We start from the raw sequence: 15,870 nt of genomic DNA, 5'->3' as shown, positions 1-15,870 counted from the left end.
AGATCCGGACTCCCTAAAAGGTTAAGAGGGAGGCCATTACCCAATACAAGTCCTCACTTTAAAGGGTCCAGCATTTTTGTCAAGAAGTTGACCACTATCGGATTCAAGTCTCTGTTCTCACGCCTGTCGGCCCGAGATTTCACCATTGCACCAGGCAATGGCCCCTTGAGAGCTAATGATGGGATAATCTGCTTTGTACAAGCACAAGAGATGAATCAGATTTAATGTGGTCAGAAATGGATATTTCCACCAGACAAGTGTATTGTGTTATCAATATGACCATTACATGTACCACATCTCTACGGTTCCCCAAAACACTTGCCACCACTACCACAAAAGGAAAGCAACCATTTGGATGCTGAAGACTATATTATAGTCGTCAGAACAAGTGGCCTAGGACTGACGGATCAAATTTTTATATCATAAAGTCCAGATGGTTGAATAAACAAGAAAATTATCTTAAAATACAACCAATGAAGGCAACTGTTGAAAAGCTTATTGGCATGTATAGTTGTCCTCCGTCTTATTTGGGTATGACTAAAATATCCTTGATCAGTTGCATGAGTACATGGACCAGTTCTACAAAATAATTTCAAGGGGAAAATGCCGAATTTCTTCACAGCAGAAACCTCTTTTCTTTAGGAAGTTTTCAGAATTGTGATGTACAGTCTAATTCCTGCAATATAAAGTTTGAAAAATCAGTCAAATTCACACATAACATCTTTATATGAAAATGTGCTAATAGATCACCATGTAATGAGATATGAAACTTATGATCAATGCTTTAACACTTGATCATAGCAATCAGACGGATAACGTTTTGGAACATTATCATTTATCTGAGTATTCCAAATGACTACTACAGATAATTTAATAGGTACAACCATATGAATCTGAATGGATTGGTTTTGTTGCATGAAATCTCCTTAATGGAACCACATGCAAGGGTGATTCTACTACCTGCATATATGCTGCTTGTATTATACACACACACACATACATACAGCAGTTTACACAATATGGGCCTCTTTATGTCCTTAGACCTGATGTGCAGACTTCAGATTATAATGTTCACCCTCAAACAAAATGTTTAGTAGTTTCTGCCACTTACTGTTTCAAGAAGAGAATTAGCTAAGGAAACAGAGCCTGGTAGAGAAGCCCGGTGTTCTCTGGAAATCCCATCATCAGATTAAGATTCTGCAAGGCCTGACCAGAAGCTCCCTTCACTAAATTATCAATCTGCATCAAATTTTCCAGAGTCAAGTTCAACCCAGAATGAGAGCATGGGTTGCCCTCATTGCTACAACTAGAGAGAATTTTCAACAGAACATGTGAGGGAGTTCAACATACAACAGATATGATTATTGCTCTTCCAGGAATTCGATCCGGAAAAACATTCATGAAGCAATAGTTAGATCCTCGAACATTTCGAGTGTGAGGAACTGCTCCTTTCTCCAACAAGACAACAAACTCCTCATCCTGAAACAGACATTTAACAAAGAATTAGTAAAATACAACTTAAAACCACAGTTTTGGAGGGCCCAGTAAGATATCCCATTATCCTGCACGCTTTTCAACAAGTATATGTGTCTCAGATGGAAGTGTGGAAGCCACAACCGCAGTCCATTTAATGGATGTCACATGTAGAAGCAGGTAGAATGTAGATTCTTCCTGCCTACCCAAAAATGTTCCTTTATCCATACTTTTGGTTGTCAATATTGAAACTTTTACTCCAGAAAAAGCATTCTCACAGAAATCCATAAAATGCTTTATCATATTTGGTATATATACCTCATAGGAGATCCTAAGTTGGTGGTACAGATCCTCATATGTAACTCCTGGAGCCATTTCAACATATATTGTTGATTGCATTCCACGACTCTAATAAGCATCAAAAGTTAATAACAAGTTAATTATTTCTCTAAAAATATCATAAGTAATCAGAGAAGAGTTAATGTGTAAGATGTTAATTCAGGCAGAACTTTTACCATAGGCATTAGATGAGGAGTGAAGCTGACTGTTACTTTTGAATTTGAAACATCAGAAAGTCCCTGCTCAATTTCCGGAACTGAAAAAAAAATAAAAAAATGATTGCAGATTAACATCTATTGTCACCTAGCACTTCATACTTCTCTTTATCTTCAGAAATTTCCTTAATTAATATATAATACTAAAATTAAAATAATTGGCAGTTGGCCCAAATCCACAATAATCTACTATCCATGCAGAGTATCTAATATATGGATGTTTAAACAATTTTAAATGTTATGGGGCAACCACCAAATTCAGGTATTGTCATATTGGGCCCACCAAATTCTCTCTTTTTTTTCAAGAAAAAAAAACAAAAAAAAATAGAATTGAGTAATGAAGAGGGCTATATTGATAGGTAAGGGTGAAATGATGATGCTCCTTTAAGTCTGGTTTCATTCATCATCCATCCCAGCTGAGAGATTGTCCTCACCAAATATTGACATGATCAAATTGTTCTATCTGCTCTTTTAAAGTGTTCTTAGCATGTAAATAACACAGTTAACATGCATTTGTGGTCATCTGAAATCCATAAATATTTATTTTTGGACGTGTGGCATATGTACAGCCCAACTTTAGAAAACCTCTTAAAAATTGTCATGCCGCTACTAGGTCTAACATGGTAGACAATTGATTAGCTTAAGCAATGCCTAATACCCAAGCCAAACACCCATGTTTTCAATCTTATGCTTGAAGAATATAACAACACTGGATTATGTCAATAGAATGGACATTAGTTTTAATAATAGCTAAGCACTTGTATACTAAAACAGATAAAAAGAGCCATTTACCCATGTTGGTCCCAACTATCTGGGGTCCTGGGATGGGAAGACTGGATATGGACCCAACCTTTGGCATTTTTTGCACAAGGTGGCCTCCCTAGATTTGAACCCAGGCTGTGAGCCCAACATTTTAGCATTGCACCATGCAATGGACCCTTTGCATACTAAGACAGATGTTAAACTTAAATGCTTACAAGTGAGGATAGCTTTTTAATGTACTGTAGGAGAATCCAGTCTCTGAAAATACCATGACGGTGCTTTGTGATGCCATAAGAATTAATGCCTTCAGCTATTTCAGTGTATAAATTTGACTCCTTAGCTCCACGCCCTGAAATATGTACCTAATATCAGAAGCTGCTCAGAAATGTCACAAGTAGCTTCTCACATTTACTTCAAGAAATTGTAGCATAGATACAAGGGAGAAAGTGAAAGATGAAATGTAATATTGACCTGCTCCACTCACACCAGATTTTGAGTCAATAATAATATTTGTCAGTTTCACAAGATTAGCCTGCATCCAAAGGTAAATTACAGACTGTAAGGCATAAAAACACTAAAAACCATGTTTCTAGACCTTAATTGTGGATTTATGCACTAAACTGCCAACTTTTTTTCACTTTCAAGTTGGCAATACAAACTGGCAACCTTATATTATCAACAGGCATTTTACATTTAAAGAAAGGAAATGCTACACAACCATCAAAAAGGTTCCAGAGGAAAAAATAAAAGGTTCTCAAATGCTTCAGAATCCAAAAATTGAAAGAGAGAGAGAGAGAGAGAGAAAGAGAGAGAACCTTAGTATAAGAGACTGCATTGGAGATTTCAATTGCCTATACAGTTTGGTATTCTTTTCTTTTTCATTTTGGCATTATACATTTTGAAAGAGGTCATTGCTTGATGCAATGGTGAAATCTCAGGCTGGCAAGAATGCAGATTCAATTCTGAGAGAAGCTACTTTCTGCAAAAAATGCCAAGATTAGGCCCATATCCAATCCAGCCCTCCCAAGATCCTGGAAAGTGGACCGACATTGAGTTTTGGCATCTTTTCAAAATAGTAACCAACTTACTGCACAAATTGTGAAGTATCACCAAACATTTCTCATCTAGCCTCTGATTTTTTAGTTGATTCATAGTAGCAAAGGTCCTTTTCCCATCTATTTTCAGTTGGATTCAGAACCTAGAGTTTCTTGTATTTTCAGTTGGATTCAGCACCTAGAGCTTCTTGTATTTTCAGTTGGATTCAGCACCTAGAGCTTCTTGTATTTTCAGTTGGATTCAACACCTAGAGCTTCTTGTATCCTACTATAAGTATAATATAATGAAATTCCCTCCTGCTTAGACACTCTTATCCAAATATTGGAAAATATGTTATGGAAAACAAAGGCTCAACAATAGACCGTATAACCAACTAGAAGTACATAGAAAGAATGAATTTCAAGTATAACAGAGTAGATACAAAACCTTGATCAAAGGAACAAGAGGAAGTTGAATGGATGTAGGATAGCAACCAGGATTGGCAACTAGACGTGCATTCCGAATTTCTTCTCTTAAAACTTCTGTCAAACCATAAATTGCTTCTTTCTGCATCCAGATAAGCAAAATAGACTAGTTAAATTCATACCTCTTAACAAAAGAAAAGGCATAGAAAAAAGAAAACAAGAAAGTAGTTAAGCATATCCTAAATTAATACATGTCAAGCATGAAGAGATCAAATATACATATCAATCAACTCTGCCCAAGGTACATATCTGATGTGCAAATCATGAGAGAATTAAGAAATATGAATTACATAGATAGTCTGAGGAAAATGTTTTTTTTTCTGCAAAGCCCATGTAATCTTTTATTATCAATTAAATCATTTTTAACCTATCTACATTAATAAATGATTGCAAATTTATCAAAAAAAAAGGTTGCCTAGAAGATGCAAATACCTATAGGGAAAATGAAGAGTTAGTAAACCAAAACAAGGAAAAAATAATCATAGTGGAAACCAAAAAAAAAAAATCTGGTTGATGACATTCTCAGAATTCCTTCTATGAACAACTTTTCCAGCTACATTGAACTATTTTGGATCACTATAGTGTAAAAGTAGTTCAATAGCATTTAATTAAATTAAGACAATAATTCCTGAAAAATGAAAATATGCAATTTTTTTTGAAAAAATATGTATTGAAACTTTCAAAGAAATGAACCAATTATCATTTTCTAACAGAAATATTGAAAAACATAAGCAGATTTGATTACTGCTTGTAGTTGTGATAAAGAATAGGAGAGAATTTTTAGAAAACAATGAGCACCTGCAACTCTGGAGCCCTATGAGGCTGACCATACCATTCCTCATACTCATCAATATTTCTTAGCCGGAAATCCTGCAAAATCATCTCATTTTATTTTCTATACCAAGTACACTGAAACTAAAGAGGACTTCTTTGAAATGCATTTAACGAGATCATGAAATTAGACAACTAATTGTACTAAGAAGTGCAACCAAAGCATACTGCAGAAAGATCAACAATCTTCAGCTCCTTGGGAAGGCCCTTGATGATTTCCTGTCACAATAAGGAAACAGCAGGCTTAGTATGTTAAAGTTAGGTGGTCTCGTCATGAAAATAAAGTTACTATATGTCATATGGGCTCTGGAAAGGTAGGCTTCATCAGACCACAAAAACCCTCTCTCTGATTGAGCAAAAAGGATATGATAGAGATAGAGGACCTGGGTTGTTCCATGTGGCAGACAGCAAAATACAGCATCTACATTAGAAAAATCTGCATCTTTGATTGCAACCATATCTGGCAGGTTCTGAAATCCAATAGGAATTCAAGCAACAAATCTGTATTAGGAAAATTTGACAATTATGCCAAGGGTAAGAATTACCTTGCAGGATAAGAAACAAAAAGTGGCTTATTTCAGGCAACAATTAAAAAGATTTGCAGAGCAAAAATAAATAACAGTGATACCAAAAAGCTGCAACTTGCCAAAGCTTGGTTAAAAGGGGCATCTAATTGCTATAACCTTTTTATAGTTAAAGAAAGACCTAATTAATAAAAAGCAACACAAGGGTGAAGGAAGCTGTGCAGCCCAAGCAAAAAACAAAGAGCTTCCAAAAAATGCATGTCTACTTAGTGTAGTTTGATTACTTTTTGGTTGTTTGCAGGATTAATATTATAATGCAATGTGTGTTTGTTAATCTGCTACATAGAATGAGTAAACCATTTGCTCAGATTGCTTATTAATGTGCTTATTATTTATTTAGCATTTTCAGCATAATCAACAAAGGATAGTGGGATCAAAATACAAAAAGATATTAATTTGTAATTGACTTGAAGAATTGTATTTTCAGAAGAACTAGAGAGCCAGGGGCCATTGCTTGCTTCAATGGTAAAATCTTGGGCTGACAATCATGAGAATGTGGATTTAGGCTTTAGAGTGATCATTTCATGCCAACAAAAGCTGGAGGGATAGGTCCAGTCCAGACCTCCCAAGACCCCAGATAGCTGGGTGCCTGGGACCAATATGTGCAATGGCCTTGGAATGTGCTTCTATATTTTAATCCCAAGAGCAACCCAACATATCCTGACCCAGAGATGGGCTTTGGCAGGGATCTTCTACAACCAGCTTAGTTTGGAGCTTGGGTTGGGTCATGCATGGGTTAACCCTTCTACATCTGGTATTGGGCTTAGGTTGGACCTAAACCTACCCCAACCCTGCGCATGGGAGCAATTTATCTTTTAATAAATAAGCTCCCAGAACATCCATTTTCGTAACCACAAAGAAAGGAGAGTACTTAAAGTCTGATTAACCATACCTGTGTAACCAAATGAGGAAATACTGATCCTATTGATTGCCCTGCTTTTCTATCGGCAGTCATCAGTGTAATATCAAAGTTTGGATGATTGGCAATGAGTCGAACAATCTGCAAATAGGAGATAAGCTCATTAAAGCTTGAAAGTTGAAAATAATTTAGAAAAAAATAGAAAATAGCATTAAAAAATTTACATTCACAAAGAAATCATAGGCAAAAGCAAATTTATCATGTAGAAGTAAGTTCGTGAAAGTTGTAGCAAGAAAAAGGAAACTTTTGATAGGTCTAACCACATATTGTTGCAAATTATTCTCAGAATAGATATAACAACCCAAATCTGGATATCTTGTATATGAGGAACTCTTTTATCTTGTAAGTGAAGCATTAAGTATCTTCGTCAATTCATTGTTGAAGATTTTGATAAGGAAAGAATTTCGAAAAATTTACCTCTGAACCAGTATACCCACTTGCTCCAAGAACGCCAACGCGAACAATATCTTCAGATTTCTGTGCCTTTTTCTTTGCAAACTGCAGGCTCCGTGGAGATGACGCCACAGAACCTTTAATGCAAAACCTCCGTCCATCTAACTTTCTAACTGTCGAAATCTTCACTTCGTCCTATCGGTAGAAATGAACTTTCAGTGTCGGTACGTTCTCAAACATTTATATTAAAAAAATAGCACTCATGGGGGAAAATAAAGAAAATAAATAAAACCTAAATCCAAAAAGCCAACTTTCTCTTTATGAACTCAACAATGCATAAAGATTACGAACCTTCCAAAAGCATCCTCTGTCCAAAGAAATCGAACTGAACGCCGCCGAACTCATTTCGGAGGAAGTATAGTGACAGTTTCCACACGGGAAAGCGTTGAATAAGCACAGAGAACTGCGAAATGCTTGCGGCTTAAATAAGGATGTTTCTGGGGATTGCAGAATGTGATTCGAGTAAAATCGGAGAAAGTTTCAAATAATCAGATGCTCGGGAATACTTTATTAGAGATATGTTGAGCTTCTGGTACAAGTGAAATGGCTTCTCCAGAGCTGCAATGCCGCAACCGTTGTATCAGATAAGCTTCTGTCGGATTAGGGTTTCCTGTGAGGAGAATCGAAGGTTTTTTAGGAGTGAAAAAAAAAAAGTATCAGCATCACCCACACGAATGTGCAATGCTCATTTGCTTTAGATGAACAGCAGGGACCCGTACGAATGTGCAATGCACGGATTTTTTTATGGCAACAAAGTGGATTCGGCGAGGGTTTTATAAATTGGGAAATTGTTTTAAAACTCAATATAAGTTTTCAGTATTTTTCTTAAATTCATCACAACTTTTTAAAATGTCTAAATTCCACTATATCATTAACTTGACGCTAAACAGATTAATTGGTGTTAATATATTATCATTTTAACCTTTATAGAAAAATATAAAATATATATAAAATAAATTAATGGGTATTAATATATTATCATTTTAATATTTAGACATCAAAAAAAGGAAATTTTTTAAAAAATATTTTTAAATATAAAATAAATAAAAACATAAAAATTATAAAATATATAAAAAAATTATAAAAATTGCAAACAAAATAAAAAATTATTTTCAAATTATAGAAACTATAGAAATTGAAAAACAAAATTGGAAAATAAAAAATTGTAGAAAAACACCAAAAAATATAGAAAAACACAGAAGTTGTAAATAAATAACAAAAATACAAGAAAGTTTATAGATTGTAGAAAATAGAAAAATGTAAAAAAACAGAAATTATAAAAACATTGGAAATTATAACAAAACACTAAAATGCAAAAAAAAAACAAGAAAATTGAAAACTAAAAAGACCATTTTCCTCTAACTCACCATTCAAGGGTAATTTGGTCATGAAAGTTGTTATTTATGCTGACATGGACACCTATGTTAAGAAGCATTAACATTGCAATAACGGAATGTGAGTTTTGGAAAAAAAAAACTTACTAACATAGTGAGTTTTATACATTTTGAAAAGTTGTGGTGAGTTTAAGAAAAATGTTGAAAACTCACGGTGAGTTTTAGACAATTTCCCTTATAAATTTTATACTCTATCTACATAGCGGGTTGGATTTTGAGAATCCAAACCCTTCCCGTACATAAAAATGCAAAACCCACCCCGTATTCAAGGTAGGGGTGGGTTCGGTTTAAAATCCACATCTAATTTGTTATTATTTCTTGTTATATAAAAGCAATAAATAAGTAAAATAACATAAATAAACAACACAAATTCCAATTACTTGATTAAAATATAAAAAAACACATAAACTATCAATTATTCTTTACATCTAATTCAAAATATTATTAAAATCAACACTTAGTACATAAAGTTTATATGCTTTCCAATAATGTGCAAGTTGAGGGGTTAGGTTTACCCTAATATCATACCCTACTCGTAACATATGGGTTGTAGAACCCCAAAACCCATCATTTAGATAGAAAAAAACTTGCCCCGTCGAGGTGGGTAGGGGTGGATACCCACTAGGTAAGGTAGAAATTGCCATCCCTAAGCCTAAGATGCTTAGTTAAGGTTAAGTTGAGCCTAGATTGATAAACTTAGGCTTAACCTTGAATTAGACCAAGCTTGAGCTTAAGGTTTGAGAGTTGGGATTGGATTGACCCTCAACCCGACCCAACCCACTCAAGTTGTACCTAGTAGGGACCTGTGCGACGCACAGGCTTTGTTAAGTGAAAGCTAAACAATAAAAACACATAAGAGTAGACAATTGTTTTATATTTTAACCTTTTAAATAATTAATAATTAGTTATATTTTATATACTACTTTTAATAATTTTTTAAAACACAAAAATAACAATAATTAATTTCATCTAGGTTGTTCATCAAACTGGTGAAACCGACCAACATGATCCAACTTGACTCGAGTTGGTCGGTTTTCTAGTATTTTTGGTGGGTATCGGTTTAGCAATTTCCCAATCTAACCAGGTTGGGTCAATTTTGATTTGGCCATTTGTAAATCGACAAAAGGCAAATCGACCCAACCACACACACACACACACACACACACACACACATATATATATATATATATATATATATATATATATATATATATATATTATAAATTTAATATATATTAAAAATTATATCAAATATATATATATATGATATAATTTTTAATATGTAAAAGTGAGAAAATTGCCATATTCCTTAGTCTAAAATGTTTTAAATTGTAAATTTAATTTTTTTTTAATAATACCACATTACCACTATAATTTTTAAATTTAATTTTTTAAGTTTAAATCTATTGAACCCACCAACCAAATCGAAATTTGACCCAAACTAATATAACCCAAGTTTTGGTTTTCACTAATGGTTGGTTGGTTTTGGGTGACCAATTCCCCAACCCGGCCAGATCAATTTGGTTGGCCAAACAACCTACAACTGAACTAAATCAACCTGTGAACACTCCTAATTTTATCTAAACTAATAGTTTAATCTCTAATAAATAACAATAGTTTAATCCCTAATAATTATTGAAAAATTTTCTATATATAATAAATACAAATTAAGATTTTAAAATTATTATTAATAAATATCAATTTTTTGAAAGTTATTTTCTAGAATTATTAATTGATATAAGTGAAGTAATGTTTTTATTATTTGTACATTAACAATTGCAATTATTATTTTATTTTTTAATATCTATTAAAAAATTTTTTGAAAGTTATTCCCTATTTTTGTTATTTGAAAGCTTTAATGCCTCTAAATTATTTAATCTATTTTTCATTATTTCAATAATATTTTAAAAAATAAATTATTTATATCTTATATTCTTATTATCAAATATTATAAATCTATTATAATTATTTTTGTGTTTTTGGTACAATTTTTAAGGTTGTTACATAATTTCTTTATTTAATCTGCTTTATTTTTAAATAATATTTAAAATATGATTTAGTTATTAATTTTTAATATTTAAAATTAGTTATTTACACTATTATTTATCTATTTAAATAATATAATTATTTAGTTATTTCAATATTACTTATTTACTGAATTTCATAATCCATAAAATTATAAGTTATACCATTATAATATTATTACATAATTTCGTTATTAATTTTGTAAAATTTACTTTTATTAATTCAAATATTATGAAATCTATTATAAAAATTTTCTACTTTTAATAAAATTTTTAAGTTTATTACATAATTTTGTTATTTTAACTATTTAAAATTTAATTATGTTAAATATTTTTTATTTAAAATATTTAGTTATTTAATTATTTAAATAAAATGTAAAATATTTAAAATTTTTCCTTAATTAAATTTTATTTATTTTAAAGTGATTACATAATATTAAATATTTTGTTATATAATATTTATCTATTTTTAGTATTTTGTAAATTTATTGTTAGTACATGATTTCTTTATGAATTTCATAACAGTATAAAATTGCTAATAAAAGTAAGAGTATAAAATTATTAATAAAAGTATAAAATCTATGATAATTTTTTGTGTTTTTAATAAATATTTTAAAGTTATTACATAATTTCATTATAATATTTAAATAATTCTTTAATTTTTTAATTCAAACTTTCTTTTGATAGATATAGATGAAAAGTGGGGGATAGGATAAATATGAATTAAAGATAATTTAGGAGAGAAACTCTCTACTAAATTAGAGATAATTAGGAATTATATATAATTTAGTAGATAAATAAGAATTATAGATAATTTAGGAGAAAGTGGGGGATAGTGGTGCCACTTGGCTAAATTAGATTAGATATTGGTAAAGAGAAATTTTAGGAATAGTTTTAGGAAGAGATATCCAAAGGGATAAACATAGAGGAAAGAGGGATGGGCCGGACATGCTGAGATGTCAAAATGAGAGAGGGATAAGTGAGTGATGAGGTGGCTTCATGAGGGAGCTGTTAGACAGTTTATGTATGCCCTTAGCTTCAATCCGATTTGATGTACTTTTGTTATTTAGTGGAAATAAATAAAGTGCATGTTTGATTCATGTTGTTTGGTTTAATTCTGTGTAAAACCCTAAAACTGGACATTTATAGAGATTCATGTTAGTTTTAAATGTTCACAGTCGTTGGATAAGTATGGGGAGATTTATCCTGCAAAGGCTGATACTGGTGTGCCACCAAGTGTTGGGATGGCCTGTCTCAGCCACCAGGGTAAGACCCGAGGCACATGCAGTATGGGATTACTTGAATCCTTGAACCGGACCAGATTTCCAGTCTTGCCCTGGACCTTGGAGATAGATGGGCAAAACTGGAAAATTACACCTGACCCCTAGACTCGATTATGACACTTCACTAGGTGTTGGATCAGGCTGCCTTTGATATGCCAATCAGTGAGATCCTTAGCGGGGATCAAAACCTGGGTATGTTGGGGCAGTTTGAGAATTCATCTAAGTGGGTGATCATAGTGACAGAATCAGCCACTTTGTCGGACAAAGGGTAATGATCGGGAATGCACTCTCTCTGATGGAAACCAAACTGCCGGCAGTTGATTTCAATCGTTGAAATTTTGTTTTGCAAAATTAATATATTTATATTTATATGTATGGTTTCAAAATGTTTGCAAATGGTTTTAATTCCTGTGATCTATGTGAGAAGAGAGTGCGGCACTGTTCCTTGCAGCCGAGGGAGAGGTCCTCTCTTGTCGGGCAGTGCTTGATCATTAAGGGCTGAGAGGTTAAGTGTAAGACCATTTAGGATAATATCTGATGGGCTAATCTTGCACCTGCCCACAGTCCCTGGGTTTTTATAAGATGGCTTGGCCCAGGGACCACTTAATGTAAGTGTTGGGCCCATAGGGTCCATATGATGGACTCAGGGGTTCATTGAGTTTTTCAGTGAATTCGGCTGGGCCAAACCCATGTGGCTGGTGTGTAGATCAATGCTTGGGTCCCACGCCATACAAAGAAGCCCAACTGGGCAGCAGATTGGAAAGTAATTAGACACTGAACACTTAATGGGCCAAAAAGCCCATTTCGAGGTGGGCTGATATGATCACCCATCAATGGGGCGAATCTGAGATTAAAGTTAGTAAAAGGATTGGGCCTTTAGCCTTATCCACTCTTGGAGACCAAATTCAAATTAGATTTGAATCTAGTAACCTCCTGATAAGATCAGGAGTAAGCTAACTTTATCTGCAGAAAGGATTAAGATAATCCCCTATCCAAATACTGATTTGGATTGGGATAACTCATCATTAGGAGGTTTCTTAATCAAGAAGAAAGGAAGAGAAACCCTAAGAGAGAGAAATCATTAGATTTCGAACCACCCTTTTGAAGAGATATAGGATATCTCCTGCTTTTTGAGATTGGATCTCATTCATACTCCAAAAAAGAAGAAGAAGCAGTTCAGCCTTTTCGTTTTTGGAGTTCTCCTCCTGCTGCCGCCATCTGCCTTTGCAAGATTAGATCTTTGCAGAAAAAGAAAGTCAAGAAATCTGTTCTTGACATCAGTCTTGCAAGAAAGACTGAAAAAGATTCAGTGTTTAGTACTTCCAGAGGATTCTTGTGAAGGATCCAGTGTGTAGGACGCACCCTACTGGTTCTGTTCCATCCACAGCAGGAACGGATCTTGGAGCATTCTTTGGGCGTGAACACCAACTTTGGGAGATAGTGGTTCTCCGGATCAGGTATATTCCTCCCATTTGTCTTTTGGTACAGATCTGGTTTGATTATGGTTCAAGTAGGATCCTTGAATATTGTATTATAAATTTAGGGAATATGATTCCCAGTTAGGAGAAGGTAGGAAAATTTTTGAAATTCGCCCACCCATTCCACAACCTTTATAGCGTCCATTAGATGGATCCTACCATTCTTTCAGGAGCAAGGAAGGTTAAAATGAGGGGGGCTGAGAGTTCTCCATTGGAGTAATGGAGAAAGCTCAAGCCATGATGTGGTTTCATTCTACTTTAGTATTGGAATCGAATTTGCTCCTCACATAGGGGCGCCTCATAGGCACATCCACTATGCATTAGGAACCATCTCCCGTGAATAATAACTTGTATGGGAGATGTTCCCAATGCATGATAGGATGTGCGTGTGAGGTTGGTGTGAGGCACCCTGTGTGAGGAGCAGATCCAGTCTCTTTAGTATATATATAGATTTGACATTCATCCATTAAATTTAAGCATATTAAAAATTATAAAATATATTATATAATTTACAATATGCCACATTATTATAGTTCAACCTTCCATTCGACTCTGATTGAACCTCTAACCCATGAAGCTCTCTCTTTTTCAGTTCTATGATCGGTCTAATTATCTAATCATTAGATAAGATCTAACCCTAAATAACTTTGCTTTACTAGCCATCACATGTGCATACAAAGTGTTAGAACTATTTTTGTACAAAGAGTACAATTTAGAAAAGGTTTGAGATATATTCAGAATTCTGTCTATCCAAAACAAAATTTACTAGTTAATGCCACATAAATCTCAATTGCAACCATTCGTGAGAAGCTGGGAATCAGAAACTATGGTGATTGACATCTAGCTTTGGGCTTTCACAAAGTGCAGAGCTTCCCAAATTGCCATACATTCAACTTCATAAGAGTCCAAAATAGGAGTTAAACTTTCTCAAACAATCATTAATAATTTAAATTCATGAGAAAAAGCACAAAGACCAAATGTAGCAATGGGATTCCTATCCCTCCCACGAGATAAGGAGTATACTATTATTATCTAGATTAAAAAACAATTTTTTATTCTTAGTTTGCCAAACAAAATACCAAGTTACAACTAACAAACTCAATAAACTATTTCGTTCACTAATCAAAATATTCAAATTCAGAACAAAGTCTAGAAATACAAGGGATGCCTTGAAACAAATTGGAGTGGAAAATGAGGGCCCACGTACTAGCAAAGAATATAGCCCTTATAAAAGGACAAGAAAAGGCGCATGTGACTCAAGGTCTCTCTATTATTTCCACAGAAGGTACATACATCTTTAGAGATTATGCCCCAATCAGACAAATCACTCTTAGTAATGGCAAATCTTCTAAAGAGTATCCACAAAAACAATTTATATTTGGGAGGAATCTTCAACTTCCAAACCTTCTTATTAGTGGAGATCAATCTATTATCAGGTGGTGCCTATCCAAATGTAGTTATAAAACTCCATTTATTGTGAATTTTCCTTTAATATTGCCTAGGGGTGCAATTTGGGCAGGCCCAGCCCTAGCCTAAACCGGCCTAACCTGAAATTTTACATAGGTTAGGCTTAGATTTTCGGTCATTAGGCCCAAGAAGTCAGGCTTTTTTATTTTTCGGGCCAGGCTTAGGCCTAGCCTTTAGGTAGCCCGAGCCCGGCTCAATTATATACATTTATACATATGTATGTGTATATATGTAAATGTTGCATACGTATTTACATATATATGTATACATACATACATACATACATACATACATACATACATACATACATACATACATACATACATACATACATATTTGTATATATAACATTTGTATAGATATTTTGCATACATATTTACATGCATACATAAATATATGTATATATATTTGCATAAATACATTTATGTATGTATAACTTTAGAGTGGGTTCATTGACCAACCCAAGCCCGGCCCACACCTGAGCCTAACCTGAGTGCATCAAATTACAGGGCGGACTGGGCTCGGGTTGGAAAAATCGTGCTTGACCTCGGGCTCGGGCTGGGCTCGAGCCTTAAGCCCAAATTTTAGGGTTGGGCCTGGGTTGACCATAAACCCTGCCCAACCCGCCCAACTTGCACCCCTAATGTTTCTTGCCCATATGGGTTTATCCAAGCTACCGTGGAAAATATGCATGTATTGAATTCTCCAAGCTTTTGTTTCACCAAATGTGTCATTTATGAATTTAAGTTCCAGCTCCTAGAGGATTGATCAATGAGGTCCTTAACCTAAAGGTTTCACCCCTCTAGATGACCCATTGGGCATTGGAAGCTTTCTCCTATGTTTATCCAGGGCATCTCCTAGATATTTAGACAAGAGTATGAGATATTTGAAAACCTATGGAGGGAAATAAACTCTGCAGTTCTTTGGCCATTACCTTCCAAAATGGGGAAGCATTTTGGAGGAAATTCCTTGGAAAACAATGAGAATTATTGTTCAAATATTTTCCTTCCAAGGTTTAGATCCATAGTGCGTTATCCTCAGATAGGAAACACCAAACCAACTTGTTTGTAAACTGTAGTGCAAATGTTTGTTCACTGCATATATGGAATTCAATTTTTAAACGTCTTT

At 34.0% G+C, this 15,870-nt stretch overlaps 1 protein-coding gene across 1 annotated transcript; it reads right to left on the bottom strand.

Moving 5' to 3' along the window:
* Positions 1 to 400: 400 nt before the first annotated feature.
* LOC104608189 (Putative N-acetyl-gamma-glutamyl-phosphate reductase) lies at positions 401 to 7,848 on the bottom strand. Its single transcript, XM_010274092.3, has 14 exons — positions 7,388 to 7,848; positions 7,061 to 7,231; positions 6,617 to 6,724; positions 5,524 to 5,610; positions 5,309 to 5,359; positions 5,108 to 5,179; positions 4,272 to 4,391; positions 3,261 to 3,321; positions 3,058 to 3,138; positions 1,989 to 2,068; positions 1,792 to 1,881; positions 1,351 to 1,479; positions 1,112 to 1,239; positions 401 to 676 (listed from the first exon to the last, which is right to left on the bottom strand). The coding sequence occupies exons 1-13, from the start codon at positions 7,439 to 7,441 to the stop codon at positions 1,132 to 1,134; spliced, it is 1,212 nt and encodes a 403-aa protein (XP_010272394.1). The 5' UTR covers positions 7,442 to 7,848; the 3' UTR covers positions 401 to 676; positions 1,112 to 1,131.
* Positions 7,849 to 15,870: the final 8,022 nt, after the last annotated feature.

Source organism: Nelumbo nucifera, chromosome 1 (genome assembly GCF_055504915.1).
Source record: "Nelumbo nucifera cultivar China Antique chromosome 1, China Antique-T2T, whole genome shotgun sequence".
Lineage (NCBI taxonomy): Eukaryota > Viridiplantae > Streptophyta > Magnoliopsida > Proteales > Nelumbonaceae > Nelumbo > Nelumbo nucifera.
This window is presented reverse-complemented; position numbering and strand designations above follow the sequence as displayed.

Excerpts from the sequence above, each read along its gene's own strand:
- LOC104608189 (XM_010274092.3), bottom strand. The coding sequence starts at position 7,441 with ATGAGTTCGGCGGCGTTCAGTTCGATTTCTTTGGACAGAGGATGCTTT. Across the intron at positions 3,139-3,260 it reads ATCTGGTGTGAGTGGAGCAG|GGCGTGGAGCTAAGGAGTCA; the intron begins GTCAATATTACA and ends TACATATTTCAG. Across the intron at positions 1,882-1,988 it reads CTCCTCATCTAATGCCTATG|AGTCGTGGAATGCAATCAAC; the intron begins GTAAAAGTTCTG and ends GATGCTTATTAG.